The sequence below is a fragment of the Emydura macquarii genome, unplaced genomic scaffold (genome assembly GCF_026122565.2).
Source record: "Emydura macquarii macquarii isolate MOO-44397 ecotype Brisbane River unplaced genomic scaffold, CSIRO-AGI_Emac_v2 contig_3316, whole genome shotgun sequence".
Lineage (NCBI taxonomy): Eukaryota > Metazoa > Chordata > Testudines > Chelidae > Emydura > Emydura macquarii.
Genome location: NW_027133453.1, coordinates 1 through 16,682, shown reverse-complemented (window position 1 = coordinate 16,682; position 16,682 = coordinate 1). Strand labels below are relative to the sequence as shown.

The following is a 16,682-nucleotide window of genomic DNA, read 5'->3' as shown; positions in this document are numbered from 1 at the left end:
TTAATCAGGGCCCTTTGGACTAAGAACTGTGAACTTTGGACTCAAATCAGAATCAGTCTCACCGGTCTGAGGGCAGAAACAATCTGAGCATGTTTTGATCTGAAAACATAGGGGCTTATTCTTCTCTCAAACTAGTTCAAATGAGGAGTAACTGCACTGAAATCAACCGAGTTACTCCAGTGGGAGAGGAGACAATTGGCCATATCCTCAGCTGCTATAAATCAGCTCTACTAGCTTCATTTGGCTTACACCAACTAAAGTTCTTCCCCTAGGTACAGGTGATCATGCTCCTTATTGAGTCACCTGTAGGTATTGAACCCATGTCCTCTGGATCTAAAAGAACAAGCTTGAGCTAAACAGCCATTGCCTTTGTCCCCTTCTAGTAGCTAGACCATATACCGAGGTTTGGGAGTTATTTACTAGCAACACTCAAAGTGGAATCATTTGCTTTACTCCAATCTCAGCAAGCTCAAACGCTGCAGTGTGATCTAGAGCAGTGGTTCCCAACCTTTTTAGCTCGAGGGCCACAAATATCATTATTACAACCCTGAAGGGTCACCAGTCTATCAGCTCATAAAAAATGTATTGACGTATACATCATTAAGGACTACAAATCACTACATATTTAAAGTAAATTTTTGATGCTACTGTGCTCATTTTTACATTCACTATTTTACACCTACAAATTACTCACAGTAAGTCACGGTGGGTGGCCTGCTAAGTGCAGGCCTTACCGCAAGGCACTGATTTTTAGAGTCCAGCCCCTCCTTTAAGCATGGTAGAGGTCCTGGCTGCTCTGTCAGTAGTCATCCCAGCTTCCCCCTTTCTGCCTCATCTGCAGCCAGATGGAAGGAATCTACTGTGCCCCTGGCGGCAGCAGGGAAACTGCATGCGTCCTGTAGCCCCGTGCACTCCACCTGGGTCCCTAGGCAGTGGCTCCCTTCTACAGCCAGGGAAAGGGAAATCAGTGCTCCTCTCCTTCTGACTCCAGCAGGGACTCCAGTGGCTAGGGACCCAGGCGGAGCCCTTTGCTGTGCTCCCTGCTATAGCCAGGGGGAGGGCAGCGCTGATCTCCCATCCCCTCGGCTGCAGCAAGGAGCCTGCACCAGTCTTGCAGCCCTGCAGTGATGCGGTCCACCTGGGTCCTTAGGCAGCAGCTCCCTTCTGCAGCCAGCAGGAGGGGAGTGGCTGGCCACCTTGAAAGCCCCCACAGGCCACTTTGGGCCCCTGGGCCACAGGTTGGGAACCACTAGTTTAGCACAACCTAGATGATCAATCATGTGAAATGGTATGTGGAATCCTCAGTAAAAAAAAAAAAAGATGATCGCTTCCAAGAAAACATGCTGCTGCAAACAAACCAACATTTTATGATGTTTCCCAAAATAAGAAACCTGAACGATTTTGACCACAGTGCCAGCTGTGGCTAAGAGACCCCAGCCATGAACTCCTCCAGCTAATCTAGTTGTCTATGAACCCCATACCTGCTACAGATAGATTTTCCTCTCTTTTATCTGGATCCTTCTTGATGACCCTAACTTCCTCATCATACATAGATGGACTTCCAGGGGAACCCTACGGGATCAGATGCCTAGCCAACTTCAGCTGAATTGAAGGAAGTCTCTCTTAACCCAAAATAAAAAATTCCACAAGAGGAGGTTCCGATCTAAGTAAATAGATTTCAAATCACACCTTTATTTAAAATGGTGCAGCTTTCTCACATAAACAAGGCCTAATCCTCACTGTTTCATTGCTCTGGCGTGTAAAAGAGAGGGATGTGTAAAGCACAAATCACAAGCACCAGGAGACAATAGCAACAAATAGTGAAAGAGGTGAATGGCATTGCCAACACCCAGAAACTTCCGTGAGAGCAAAAGTCCATGGAAGGAAAGTAAAATCCAGCATGGCATTAAATTATAGACGCTCTTTGAATCTGGCCTCAGAGCACAAAGTGTCCCCATTGCTGTTCTTTCACCTGTAGGAACAACCTCTAGGTTAATCAAGATCCTTGATCCAGTCACTCTTTGACCTGTCTGCTGTCAGCTAAAGGCAAATTGTAGTGTAGGTACAGGTTCCACTAGGAACAGGCTGAGACTGTGTTCATTTCACACAGGCCAACAAATGGTTTCAAACAGGTGACTAGTTATTTTGTTTTCTATTGCCCAATTCAATTTTTGTTAAAGGATCCTGATTTCCCAAGAATGAGAGCTCAGCACTTTCTGAAATTCAGGCCACTTGGAGGTGTTTCAAGTTGAGCAACCAAAAAACCAAGATACATAAAATCATTGGTCAATTTGAACAGTCTTGGCCTTCCAAGGATGTAATCAAATTGGTCTGAGATGATTCTCATCCCACCCCAGAGATGCTGTCTAATTGCTTTGGTTCATGTACATCCTTGAGGATCAGGAGCTCTGGGGACAAGGGACGTCTCTGTGGATCTTGTCCCAAATATCTGCTTTTTAATAAACATAACCATTAATCGCCCAGGACAGTCTTGTTTTAATCAGCATCTTGGGTGTGACATCAATGTCTTTTCACAGATCCAGATTCAGCGGTAGAGCTAGATACCACAAAAGAATCCCTGTTCAGTGAAGACACCAGAATAAAAGGGAACCTGGATTATTAGTATATAGACCTGAACAGTCTCTTTCATTTGTTTTCACATTTCAGGGTACCCAATCCCTTTCATTCTCCAGACTGGAACCTACACACCCACAAATTGTGAGTAACATTCTTGGTCAAATTCATTCACGATATAAATGCTTTCTATTCAGTGGATTACACATCAGAGGTGAATTTAGCCTTGTTTCTTTAATTTACCTTGCTGATTATTGAGTAAGGGGAGCATACTGCTTCAAAGCAAACAGACTGTAATTTTTGAAAAATGAAGGGGTATTCAGAAAACAGACTACAGAGAGAGAAAATTAATACAATTGAGGATGGGGGATGATTTAAATGAGAAACTATGAGATAACTGGTTCTGTGGAGTACTCAGGTAGGATTCCAACATCTGCTAGAAATGCATTATGAACAGCTTGCTACAATAGCCATTTAGTGAAGCTAAAGAGCTGTTATTCCACAAGCCACACAAGTGTTTTAACAAGAAGCAGCCTTGACTCTATGATTGTGTATCTACACAGTGTGATTTTTTTTTATGAAAAATTAAAAGGCAGTACAATAAATAGCCATTGAAATTGTAAGCCAGGGTCTCAAGGAGCTCTCCCCCTGACATCCAAGGGTGTCCAAATCCAGCAAAAAGACCTCAGGAGTGGACTGTATTTCTGTAGATGCACCTGCTCTGTCCAGGTGATCAGTGGACAGACCTGCTTTGCCAAAGTGATCAGTTTTAGATGGTTTTGGTTAAAATTTACTTGACTCCGGAACACAGGGTTCATTTAATGTTCTCATTCTTATTGTCTGAGTGAAAGGCAAGAGAATCTTACTTACTATGCCCAAACTGAGGGGGTGACCCGAAATCAAACATCACTAGCTAAGCCGGGAGTAGTCGTGCTAAACCCAGATAAAAGTCAGAGAAGGTGAAGACAGGGTGCTCTTATTTGTTGGTGTGGCCTCTGTTTCAAGAGTACTAACTACCATTTGATTCCCCCGCTCAGTTGAGAGTCCTTCTTTCTGTTCAGTTGATCACTAGAGTGTAGATCACTGATGAACAGGGCTTGGGGGCTGAACTTTAGACCTGGTATGAGGGCAGTTGTGCCATGAAAGAGAATTGCAGAGGGCACAACAGCAGTGAGGTTCCCCACTACCCAGTGAAATCACTGAAGAACTGGGCTGACTTGTGAATCCTCAAAACACAGCGTTGCAGCTAGAGCTGGGGGCGGCAGCAGCAGTGACAGTGGCTAGCAGTGGTAGAGGTGAGCAGTGGCTGGAGCAGACGTATTGCTCAGTCCCCACTTCCGGGGTGGGAAGGTGAATCCCCATGAACGTGCCCTTGAATTCTGGGACTTTGCTGACTTTGATCATTTGCGCGAGTGGTGCAGTGGAGGGAAAGGGACGTGAATATTAGCCTGTCAGACTTTCACACCACAAGATGGGAAACTGAGACAAAGGACTGCTGCTCAGGGTATGGTGGGGGGGAGGTGTTTACTTATGGTTTGCATGCTTTTGAACTGTTGTGGTGTTTTCCCAAATTAATGCTGCATTTCATCTCCCTTTTTCATAAACGTTTTCTTTGATTATACTAGACTCAGTGGGGAAGCAGTGCCTCTTAGAAGTGCCTGTGGGTGATGATTAGTTTTACCAAATTTCTGGGTGGGGATTTGAGCCAGTTCTCCTTTGTAATGTTAAGAGGAACCCCTAGATATTGAACCGAGCCCTTGCTGCCGCTCTCCTCACCTGGCAGAAGGGATATATTAATACACACACTACAGCAATTCATTCTTTTTCCTTAAAACAGTTCCTTTGTCAACACATAGCAAGAGCCACACTTACACATTAACCATTTAAAATGTAAAGGACAACATCAGGGCTACAGTATTTTTTTCTCTGTTTCCCAACGTAAGCTTATGATGTTGACATTCCATGGCAAACTGATTCAATTAGTAATTATACGCTGGACTTAGTAGCAGGGGCACTGTGAGGAAGGGGAAGGATATTATGAGGAGGAGTCATCGAGTCATCCAGCAGAGATGAGAGCAGTGAGAGGAAGAGAAGGGTGGGTTTGGGGAACAGATGCTATGGGGGTCCCAAGGCTAGAGACAGTGGCCGGAAAAGCAGAGGTGGTTGAGAGAGCAGGTGCTCCAAGGGAGGGAGGGAACTGATAGTGCTATAGGCAATGGGAAGGATAGCAGTGCAAAGTCATGGAGCAGGGCTCCTGGGGATCTGAAAGAAGTAGGGTCAGAGGGAGGCAGTGGGGAGGGTCAGAGGGAGCAAAAATATCAAGGAAACCAGGGCATTCTGCTGTCAAAATGTGATAATCCTAGGGAAAGAAATTTGTGTTTCTCATGAATTTAACTTTCATTCAATTCTATTCATCCAATTCCACCTTTATATCAGCAGGTTAGGCATGTGTGCTATGGACATGGACAAGGAAAATCACACCATGGTGACTGAGTTCATCCTTTCAGGATTAACAAACAGTCCACAGATGAAGATCATGTGCTTTGTGGTGTTTTTAGCAATGTATCTTATCATCCTGCTGGGGAATCTTGGGATAATTGTATTAATCAAGATTGACCCCCGACTCCACACCCCCATGTACTTTTTCCTCAGCCACTTGTCTTTCCTAGATCTCAGTTATTCCTCAGCTGTAACTCCTAAAATGCTGGTGAATTTCTTAGCAGAGAAAAACAGCATTTCCTACCCAGGCTGCATTGCACAGATGTTTTTCTTTGTCCTCTCTGGAAGCACAGAGTGTCTCCTGCTAGCCATGATGGCATATGACCGTTACGTGGCCATCTATAACCCGCTGCTCTATATGGTCCTCATGTCCCCAAGAGTGTGTGCCCAGCTGGTGGCCAGCTCTTATCTCATTGGCTTTGTGAATGCTATGATACAAACAATTTCTACATTTAGATTATCCTTCTGCAACTCTAATGTTATCAATCATTTCTTCTGCGACATCCCCCCACTTCTAGAACTCTCCTGCTCCAACACTCACATCAATGCAAAGGTGCTTTCTATATGTGCTATATTTCTGGGTATATTCACTTCAGTGGAAATTCTGGTTTCCTATAGTTTCATTGTGTCTACCATCATGCAGATCCACTCCACCAAAGGGAAACTCAAAGCATTCTCCACTTGTGCTTCCCACCTGACGGCCATTACCATCTTCTATGGAACCACAGTCTTCATGTATCTGAGGCCCAGTTCCAGCTATTCAATGGACCAGGACAAATGGGCCTCTGTGTTCTATACGGTGGTGATCCCCATGTTGAATCCCCTGATCTACAGCCTGAGGAACAAGGATGTGACGGTTGCCCTGAGAAGAATTCTACAATGGAAAATATTTTATATGTAGAAGGAGAAGACTTTCAAAAGAAGCTGCTACTTATTCAGTCACAGTATTGAAATAACTGAGCAAACCTATGTTGAGAAAAAAAATACAATAGGGTAAAAAATATCAGGATAAGATTTTATCGTTCCACTAAAAGATGAATGCTCTTCCTGGTGATAAAACAGTTTGAAATAGGAGGGGCAAGCCACCAGTTCCGACAGTGATATGTCATCATAGATGTTACTGTGAAGAGACTTTGCCTCGTCATGTGTCGTGGAATATCGTAAAAGGAAAAGAATGAGAACAAATTACTACATCAATGACTAGGTTTTAACACAGAACTTGTCTTTGATTTATGGAGAGATTTTAAATTGGGTTGATAAAGGCAGCTGTGTTGACATAATATAAGTAGCAAGGTGGAAAGCATTTGACTTAGTACCCCATAACGTTTTCATTCCAAAATGAGCACTACACAAAGCCAATATAGAATATATTAAATGGGTAAACAGATGCCTGAAAGAGCTCACTATTTAATTACAGACGGGGAGCCATCACATTTCCAGTGGGTTGCAGAGTTTCTTGCAGGTTCTGCAGGGATCTGTCCTTGGCTTAAATGTAATGAATATCTTTAACAATGATCTGGGGGGAAAAAACCATTTAAAATAATTTCTGGTAGCCTTTGCCAATGACTCCAAGATTGGTGAAGTGCTAAATAAAGATGAGGGGAGGTCCCTTCATGCCTCAGGGGGATTTTGCATGTTAATCTACAATAAAAGTCACGCTGACTGCAAGTGGTTTGCTCTTTTGTCTGGGAAACATTACACCCCAGTTGTACATTTCATGTAATGGCATTGGATTTCCAAATGACTTAGGCAGCGTCTCAAGTCTCAGCCCCTGTGTCTAAATCCAAAACTGGCAAGTTCTGATTAGCTCATTGAGACAGTTTTCTTCTGTGGTCTCAGCCTGTGTCCTCATATCTAATAAAAATCTGCAAACACTATTAATCCCATCTGAGGGTCATTAAAGGTCTTTCATGCACCTAGAAAGTAGGTCAGTATCATTATGCCCACTTTACAGGTGGGCAAGCTGAGACACAGGTGTCATGGGACTACCTCATGGTCAAATAGCAAATAAGCAACACAACTGAAACTGGAACCCAGTAGTTCTGAGTCCCTTTCCATTACCCACAAGGCTATCCTTTACCCCATTTGCCCCTCTACTATCCCCTTCCCCCTGCCCTCTTCCAGCCTCTTGTTTCCTTCCCTCGTTGTCTGTCTTTGCCTCCCAGTTTGGCCCTTTCCCACTCCCCCTTCCCATTTTCTTCCTGCAGTGGTCCAGCCTTCCTCTCACTGACTGTAACCTCTGGCCCCACACCCCATGGCCACCTCCTGGGGCTGTTTTATGCCACACGTTGGGATCAGTGAACCGCAGCACTGGCTTCTGATTCCTCTTTAGTGTGATGCATTGAGAGGAGCTAGCAGGGTGAGGTGTGAAAGGGGAAGAGGAGGAAGAAGGAATGGGGAGGGAGAGGGGCTGCCTGCTCAAAAACCCCAGGAGTATTTGAAGTAGAAGCCTAGCTCAATTCCTTGCAGCTCTGCTGGTGAGTGGCTTTTCCAATGGCATGTGTGTCACTCCAGATGGTGACACTTGGGTAAACTGTACATCCCCTACCTGTATGGCTTTGCAAACCTGAGCCACAGCTCTTTGAGCTAAGGTGGGTCAGAGAGCAAAGAAAGCATCCACAAGCTTTATATGCAGGTAACTTCACTTTCAGTGCTCCAGCCTAACACAGCTGAGTTCAAGTCCCCAAACCAAATGGTTCATCTGGTCTTCTGCCCTTTATGCTTCTCATTTCTGAGAAGTCAGTGAAGCTGCACCCATTCACCCCAGCAAAGAATTTGCCCCTGTGTGCCTTAATTCTTAATGCATTAAGGACAAAGGGCCTGATTCTCATTTCCACTGCAGCTGGCATAAAGTGTGTACCAGGTGGCATAAAGTGGCCTTAGTAGATATAAGAATCAGCCACAGAATTTTCAGCAGTGGCTAATAATATGTAGAACCACAGCCATTGATTAGCAACAAGAACAGGACCTAGAATTGCACCACTTAAAGGGTCCTGAGCTTGCATGGTGCAGAGCATGTCCCTAATTCTGTGCAACCAGGCTTGGCACAGTTCAATTTTTTAAAATAATTTTGATAATATCAAAGTTTGTTTTTTAAAATGTTCTATATTTATTAAATTGTTCATAGGTGTGGAAATTATGGGGGGGTCAGACAATGGGAGAGTCAGACAGTAATTATTTAATGACAGTAGTCGTTGAGATTCAAACAGTTAAAGCTTTATAACATTAAAACAGAAATTGTCAGCATCGTCTGTTAAAATATACAAAGTAAATAGCCTTAAATAAAGTTCTCAAGCAGTATTTTTCTTCCTTCGCCTATCTGTAAATTTCAATTATTTTCAATGGAAATATTTTTCATTAGTCTGTTAGTGTGTATGGGTAAATTGACGTGTATTGACAGTTACCAATAAAAATCGAATCCTTCCAAGCGTATCATGCAAGTTGCATCATTCTAAAATTAAGATTGTTGGAGGCCCAGTACAATTTGAGTTGCTTGACCACTGTCCTACAGGCCTAGCATAGCTTCAGTTGCTTGCTTGGCTATTCTGACTCCTGTAGCATGACATCTTCCGGTTGGCAGAGATGAATAGGACTACTGAGTAACCTTGCAGATGTCTCAGTTTCTGCATACCACAACACATAACAAGACAAAATTCACAACATGTATGCTTGCAGCTGCACATAGATAACAGTGATGGGAACAACAAGTTATCCTTGAACCTCTGGGAGTACGTCTGGCAGTAGTTAAGGGTGAAATCCCAATGTAGGTAATTAATATATATAATAATGAGTAGAGAGGTAATTAGGTGAAAGTTGTTTATGGAAGGGTATAAGAAGTCACTACTTAGACAAAGGGGCACTCCATTAACACCTGACTCTCTGGGAGGTGCTGCCAGTCGGACCAGAGGCCACTGACACCCTGGCGGCGCCCCTGAAAAAAGCCGTTCCTGTATAAAGCTTTCTGAGTGACTGCTTAGCTCTCCAGGCTTAGTGAGTATGATATATTGTAGTTAATTTTAGGTTTTGTATTCAACTAGAATATCTATAGAAAACCTTGCACATTAAACCTTATTGACCTGTAAATCGGGTGTACCGTGTCTGACTGATATTCACACTGATCACAAAATGTCCAGTATCAACAACTATCTGTGCTGCCTTTGGGACAGTTTAATTTAGTGTATTGCTTTTTATGCCTGTCCTGTGCCCAGAGAATTATGGTAATCAGTGGATTAAAAAAATCATTTAAAAAGTTAAAAATATAAACCACAAACAACATTGTACCCCTGAGATCAGGTGCTCTCATATCTTTCAGGGATTATGTCCCAAATGCCCTGAAGTGCTACATATACATATATATATAACCTCCCTTCCTAACAGCAGCAGCTTCTGGAGTCAGGGAAGGAATGCTGATCTCAGCCACAGGTAAGTTTGAGGATACTGCAGTTTGTACAGAAAACTGAAGCAATGTTATTTTTTGGATACTCAGATTTCTGTATTAACAGCCTGGATGATGTATCCACCAACTGGTTACCAGACATTAGGGCACCATTTGCTGAGTCCCCTAAAAGGAAGTAGGATTTGAATATCTGAACATGACATTCACACAACTGATGTCTAAACTGGGACCTTTTAGGGTAGAAAAGTAACAGCTGTTTCAAGTGACTAAAGAGGATATTTTCAATCCCATTTTGTCCTAACTAAAATAGATGAGATCAGTGTGTCTCAGCTATCTATCTATCAACAATAGGTGGGATTTTCAAAAGCATCTTGGTGATTTAGGTGCACAAGCGGCATTGAAAGTCACCTAACATTTTTTAAAACCCTATTCACTATCATGTTTTTAACACTATCCCCATCCCTATGGCATATGAACTAGCAGCTAGCATTAGAGTACGTGGATACTACCTCCAACATATGTGAGCACCAGAATTGATGTCACCAATAACAGGAGCTTGCACTAGAGAGATTTTCTTTATTAAGTATTATTATTATTTATTAAATAGGGGGAAAGCAGCTATGCTTATGTAATGTTAATGGTATCCATGTAAAAAGTCGATAACTGAAAAAGTTACAGTTATCCTAGCAACAACATGATCATAGTGTACATACATCATATTTTTTTATCACTAATCAGACTGGTAAATGTAGGCTTAATGTAGATATGTGTGTGTGAAACAGAGAGAGAGAGAGAGAGAGAGAGAGAGAGAGATGAGTCTGATTCCCAGCTGTAATTACGTCAGTTTTACATCATTGTAATTTCACTGCAATCAATGGACTACTACCTGGAGTGATGAACAGCGATGAATAGAGCCCACTATGTGCAATATGGGAGAAATTAATGTTACTATGGGAACCCTACTTTTCCCATGTCCTGACTTTGATACATAGCACTTTGTAAAGCTAGTATTGCATTCACATAGTTTTTTGCCTTTGGTTCCTTTTTTCTTAAAAGATCAAGGTTGGAGGGGGGGGGGAAAGGAATAGGTTGCACTTGAGAACATTTACTAATCCCAATTAGCTTTTAAGGATAAGACCTTCCTGGGATGAATGGGGCTAGAGAGGAGCCAATCTGCATCTTGGTTGCTATGACTGTTAGGCTGGAGAGAGGTTGTGAAGCTGATTTAACAGATGCACCACACACCAGCTGTGACTGTGATGACTGTATCATGATAATGGGAAAATATTAACCTAGAGCCATCTCCTCAGCCAGTGTAAATTAGCACTGCTCCATTGGCTTCAGTGTTGCTATACAGGTTTGCACCAGCTGAGTATCTCAACCCTTTATCTTTATAATGGGAAAGAAAGAAATCTAGGACCAGATGCTCAGTTAGCAAAAACTGACCTAGCAACATTGACTTCAGTGGCGTTACACCGATTTATACCAGCAGAAGATCTGGCACAGCTAGCTTCTTTTAGATGGAAGTAATTAATTGGGAATTTGGTAAAATCTTTCCAGGCACTGTTGTCTCTTCTCATTGATGCTGGAGGGTTTTGCTGCAGCCGTGTCTTCAGTGCATTTACCCAGATTCCCATGTTTGCCCAGCCTCCCACAGCCCAGCTTCTCTCTACCTACAGCAGAGGACATGTTGCTAGGAGATGCCTTCAGCCAATGGCACCACAGTGACAGAATTCATTCTCCTGGGATTCCCCAGCCGCCCGTCGATCCAGGTTGTCCTCTTTCTAGCATTCATGGCACTGTACAGTATGATTCTGATAGGGAATGTTGGGTTGATGGTGCTGATCAAGTCTAATGCCCGCCTTCATACCCCCATGTACTTCTTCCTCAATAATTTGTCCTTTGTTGATCTCTGCTATGCCTCCGTGATTGTCCCTAAGATGCTGGCAAACTTCCTGTCAGAGAACAAGACCATTTCATACGCTGGCTGTGGGCTGCAGTTTTACTTCTTCTGCACCTTTGCAGATACAGAATCTTTCATCCTGGCCACCATGGCCTACGATCGATACGTGGCCATCTGTAACCCACTGCTCTATACGGTCATCATGTCCCCCAGGGTCTGCATCCTGCTGGTGCTTCTGTCCTACATAGGGGGCACACTGAGCGCACTGGTACACACGTGCTTTGCCTTCAGATTGTCCTTCTGTGGCCCCAACGTCATCAATCACTTCTTCTGTGACCTCCCTCTCCTCCTCAAGCTCTCGTGCTCTGACACCTCCCTCAATGAGCTCCTGCTCTACACCTATGGCAGCTCCGTGGAAATCATCTCCACTATTATCATCTTCATCTCCTACATTTTAATTGTCATCTCTGTCCTGAGGATCCGCTCCATGGCAGCCAGACGCAAAACCTTCTCCACTTGCACCTCCCACCTGATATCCGTCATCATCTACGAAGGGACTTTGCTGTTCATCTACTCCCGACCCAGCTCCTGGTACTCACCCAATTCAGACAAGTATATCTCTGTCTTCTACTCCATAGTGATCCCCATACTGAACCCCCTGATCTATAGTCTGAGGAACAAGGATGTGAAAGATGCTCTGAGGAGAGCTATAGACACCAAAGTCCTTGCTCAGTGAGTCTCTTGATTAACGTGGTAAAGAGTCACCAGTGAGGCAGTGCAGAACACAAAGGGGATTGGCTGAGCCAGTGAGATATAATTTCCTATAGCAACAGACATGAGCACATAACAGATGTAAGGGAATATGGGAGATGCATGTGTTTTCTCTGGGTATTAAATTTGACCTGATGTGTATTTATTTAAAGATTTAGGGTCACAGAATCACAGATTTTTGGGGGATTGGAAATTATGAATTCATTGCTGAGCAATGGGGGCAGAGCAAGGATTTTAAGGAAGACAGTTTAGGAGAAAGGGAATGGGTCAAGGTTTCGAGGCTGAAACATGGTGCCTATTCCCTTTACATCACTAATTCCAATGCAGGGATGAGGGGATTGGAAAGCAGGATTTTCTAATCCAAGTCAAGGTCCATGAGCCTAGACAGATGATGGGATTTGCAAAACAATACAATTGTTTTCAGCTCTAGGTCACAGATCTATGTTTTCACCTTTTTAAAAGGCCATCCTGTTAAATGGATGGAATCAACATGCCATGTAAGAAAACAGCACCACAGAGAAAGACAATGACATTATCTCTGCCTCAGAGGAGACACCAAGGTCCATTTTAACTGCCTACGCCTCTTTCCAGAGCTTTTTAATTTCTCTAAAAAATGGGAGAACATGAGAAAGACAAGTATTTGTTTGCATGTGATTCTATTATAAAATGTTATGGCTGCTCCTGGGAGAACTGAAACAAGGAAATGAAACATGTTTTGGCAATAAATAAATGAGTGGCGACATCTACTGTTTCTGGTGGATTTGAATAAAGTAATAAAGAATGGTGGTGGAAAGGAAATGGTGTTCATCCGGTTTATGTAAACGTTTCACTACATGCAGGCAACAGTCCTCTGTCCTCAGAAAAGTCATCGAATAATAGAAATTACAGAGAGAAATTCTTTCTGTATGTTGAGTCCTGCAAACAGAAACATTGTGTTGAAGTCCATATTTCTGTGCCCTAATGAAGAAGTTGGCTGAAGTCTGGATGCAGTTGTGATCACTAGAAATGCCTGCTTTTATATATAGGATAAAAATACTAACTGGTATTTTTGAGTTTCTTAGTGCCTACAGAACTGGATTGGGGCTCAGGAAACCTGGTTCAGTTTCCAAATCTGCTACTGCCTTACTGGATGACCTTGGGCAAGTCATTGTGATGCTCTGTGCCTCAGTTTCTCCACATGGGGATAATGCCTTCCTTGTAAAGCATTGTGAGATCTCTGGTTGAAAAGTGCTATATACGAGCTAGGTGTTTATTATTATTTATTAAGAATGTAATAAGAAAGAATGTTAAAACAAAAGAATAAAGATGCAAAATGGCCTCTGTTTGTCTTGATTCATTTTCGTGCACTGGAACATATAACACTAGACAGACATTTTGAACTCTTGGTTTCTTAAAGCGAGGCACCTAAATCCATATTTAGGCACTCACATGAAAATGGCCTGGTTTTCAAAGATCTGAGCACTGTTGTGATAATTGGGCCTTCAAAATTTACTGTAATTGCGAATTCAACTGTAAAAAGTGAGTAAAAGTTCATAAAATGTCACAATAACCTATAACAACAAATGTTGATGGGAAAAGATGAAAAAGAGAGACAGACTCTGCATATGGGGGTGGAGCCTCCCACCTTGGGTCCACTGACTTGAGTTTAGCATGAGTGCTCTAAAAATAGCTGTATAGACATTGCTTTGACATTGTGGTTCAGGCTTTCAAGCCTGGAGGGGGCAGGGAGGGAGCATTTGAGAGCATGATTGGCAGCCCATGCAACAGGTCAAAGCTATGTCTACACGACTAATTTTAGCATGCTTGCACAAGCGCCACTCACACAAGTCTATTGACCTGGGCTGGGAGTCTAGCTCCCAGACGCAGTGTAGAGATACCCACAGATTGAATTAATCTAAACAAAAAGGCCTGCTTGATATAATTCAAGCGCTGTATTAAGAGCATGCCTGATAAAAAGAGAAGTGTGGGACCAGAGATCAGTGAACCAAAATTGGTGTGCCAAAAATTAGGCATAATTGATGGACAAAACAATGGGAGGACGGGCTATTCCGCCCACAACTCCCATTTGGAGTCCTCAGAAAGAGACTATGGGCAGCAGCAAAGAAAAGGGGAACACTGGCTGGCTGAAAGATGAGGGAGAATGAGTTTCACCCTCATGGTTGCAATACCCATCATCTCCTGGGATTCCAGACCATGTACATCCGAATCCTGAGAGATGTCGTAACCTGACTGGGCCAGCGAGAGGGACCCAGGTGACATCACCACCTCCACCAGCTCTTGCTAAATCTCAAACGCTATCTGGGATGTGAATCTGTCTCCCCACCAAATGTATCCTTTTCCTTCCTTACCTTGTTTATCTCTCTCCTTTTCCTTCTCATAAGAGGCTAGTTTATGAGAGGCTAGCTTAGAGAGGCAGAGCCAATCTACCCCAGGGGCAGCTCAGAAGGGGTTATACCTCAAGAAGATCAGCCAGGTCCCTGTGTGCCAGGACTGCTCCATGGGCAGGTGCATAGGTGGGGAGGGGCAATAGTTCTGCCTCTTCCTTCCTAGGGTGATTTGTGCCCCCTCAACCCCAAGTGCATCCCTTGCACTTTCCCGATCACACAGAAGGTGACTATAACTTAGCTAGATCACATCTATGATCTGGAGCCTTCACAATAGCTTTAGTATAAGACAGGAAACCTCTGATTTCTCCCCGTGCTTCTTAAAGTGCTCGATTTATTTCTTTACAAGGGTTCAGAGGGGGGGTTCATAGCCCCATGCACTAAAATATCATCTGCAAAGAAAGAAAAAACATGTCATTTACTTCCAACTGTCTTCTTTCAGCGAAGATGTCCTGCCTCCTTAGGGCTGGTCCGGACATAGACAATTCTAACACTTTTTCTCCACTTCTGGTCCCAATGAATCTAATAAGACCTCTCCTGGAGTACAGTTATACCCTCCCTGAGTAAGAGTATCAGAAACTGTCCCTTTAAAACTAAGGTCACTGGCCAAGCAGAAAGCAGTAGTGAAAGTATGAGTAATGGTTGCTGCTTATAATTTTTAGGATGAAGTTTTAAATGAGGCCTTGAGGGTCAGATACATGAAGGGGACTTCAGCATCTTAGCCCAAATTTCAGATGCTCAAAAAACGCCACTCAGCATCTGCCTAGCCCTGTGGGTGCCTAACTCCCACAGCACCTGTGTTTCCACCAGTAAAGCACTCCTAGACACCGAGAATTGTGCCACGAGCAAAGCAGCCTTAACCCTCAGACAGCTGAGCAGCTCAGGGCTTAGCCCTGCCTCTCACACCTGCAGGGTCTTATCAACTAGGCCTTGTCAAGGACTGCACGTAGGATCAGGGCTTGCACGGAAAGCCACAAGAGAAGAAGGCTCTGCTCTCCTTTTACCCAGGGGTCAGAGCTCTCACCCAGGAGCTGTGGGACCTAGGTTCAAATCTCCACCATACCTGAGAGTCACATGGATTTGAACTCAGATCTCCTAAGAGGCAGGTGAGTGCCCTAAACGCTAGGCTACGGGATACTCTCTGAGGGGGCTCTTTCACCCTGAGCTGTTCCGCTTGGATAACTACTTAAAAATTCATTGTAGCAGGCACTTGAAGTTGGGTCTCCCACATGCCAGGTGAGGGCTCTAACCACTGGGCTGTTGAGTAAAGATGGAAATGGCCTTCACCCCATTTCTTCTCATGCCTATCTCCAGGGAGAGGGTTCATGGCTGTGAATTCTGAGTGAAGACAGGTGCCTCTCTTTGGTCTAGACTTAGGTGTTTATGTCTCTTTGACGGGCAAGGCTTAAGCCACATCCTGGTCCTTGGCATTTCCTATTTGTCAGCTGAGGCAGCTCTTTACTCCGTGTATTGGCTTCCGCAGATCCCACTTTTATGCCCTTGGCTCTCCCTGTGCACTCTACGGGGAGTTTGGGTGCCTAACTCTGGGCTGCGAATTTTCCTGGGCCCGAGGGTGCCTAAAAGTTAGGTGCTGCAAATCTCAGCCTATGGGCTTGTCTACATGACACAGGCCGCAAGAAGCCACAGGATAAAATGACCATGCACTAATATACTGCATGTCACTGGGTATGTCCACCCATCCCCCATGATTAGAGCTCACCCGACTGGTGTTGGACCCAAGACAGTACAGCCTAGTGGACAGAGTCACTATGGCTGCCCTGGAGATCAGGACTGTGTGGCTGATGGCCAGAGCCAGGGGCCACCACCAGCTGGGATAAGGGGACTGGACCCTCCCTACTCCATCGGGTCCCAGCATAGGGCCCTGGCAGTGGCAAGAGTGTTCACCACTGGGTCAGTGGGGAATCTGACTGCAACACACTGACCCTCCCCAGGGGTCATGGCTGTCCCCCTTCCTTGGGCTACTTCCTACCCTCTTTCCTAATGTGGTGGTCCATAGGTCGTCGGGACCTCCAGACTCCTCCGCATGGGTAGTTCCTCAGTTGGAGGTCCATAGGCACCAGGGATCCTGGCTGGCTCTCTGAGTCTCCATCAGCCTCGGACAAGGGATGTACCAGTTCCCTGGGCTGGAGCCTCC

At 44.2% G+C, this 16,682-nt stretch overlaps 2 protein-coding genes across 3 annotated transcripts; both read left to right on the top strand.

The window, feature by feature from the left end:
* The first annotated feature begins 1,127 nt into the window (after positions 1 to 1,127).
* Positions 1,128 to 5,974, top strand: LOC137143318 (olfactory receptor 5AP2-like). Of its 2 annotated transcripts, XM_067533057.1 has the most exons (2): positions 1,128 to 1,142; positions 5,045 to 5,974. In XM_067533057.1, exons 1-2 carry the CDS (start codon positions 1,128 to 1,130, stop codon positions 5,972 to 5,974), a joined length of 945 nt encoding a protein of 314 aa, XP_067389158.1. The 2 variants fall into 2 exon arrangements, with proteins under 2 accessions (XP_067389158.1, XP_067389157.1); XM_067533056.1 differs by lacking the exon at positions 1,128 to 1,142 and having other exon boundaries at positions 5,021 to 5,974.
* A 5,195-nt stretch (positions 5,975 to 11,169) lies between these two features.
* On the top strand, positions 11,170 to 12,108 carry LOC137143320 (olfactory receptor 5I1-like). The gene has a single exon (XM_067533058.1). The coding sequence runs from the start codon at positions 11,170 to 11,172 to the stop codon at positions 12,106 to 12,108; it is 939 nt and encodes a 312-aa protein (XP_067389159.1).
* The last annotated feature ends 4,574 nt before the right edge of the window (positions 12,109 to 16,682 follow it).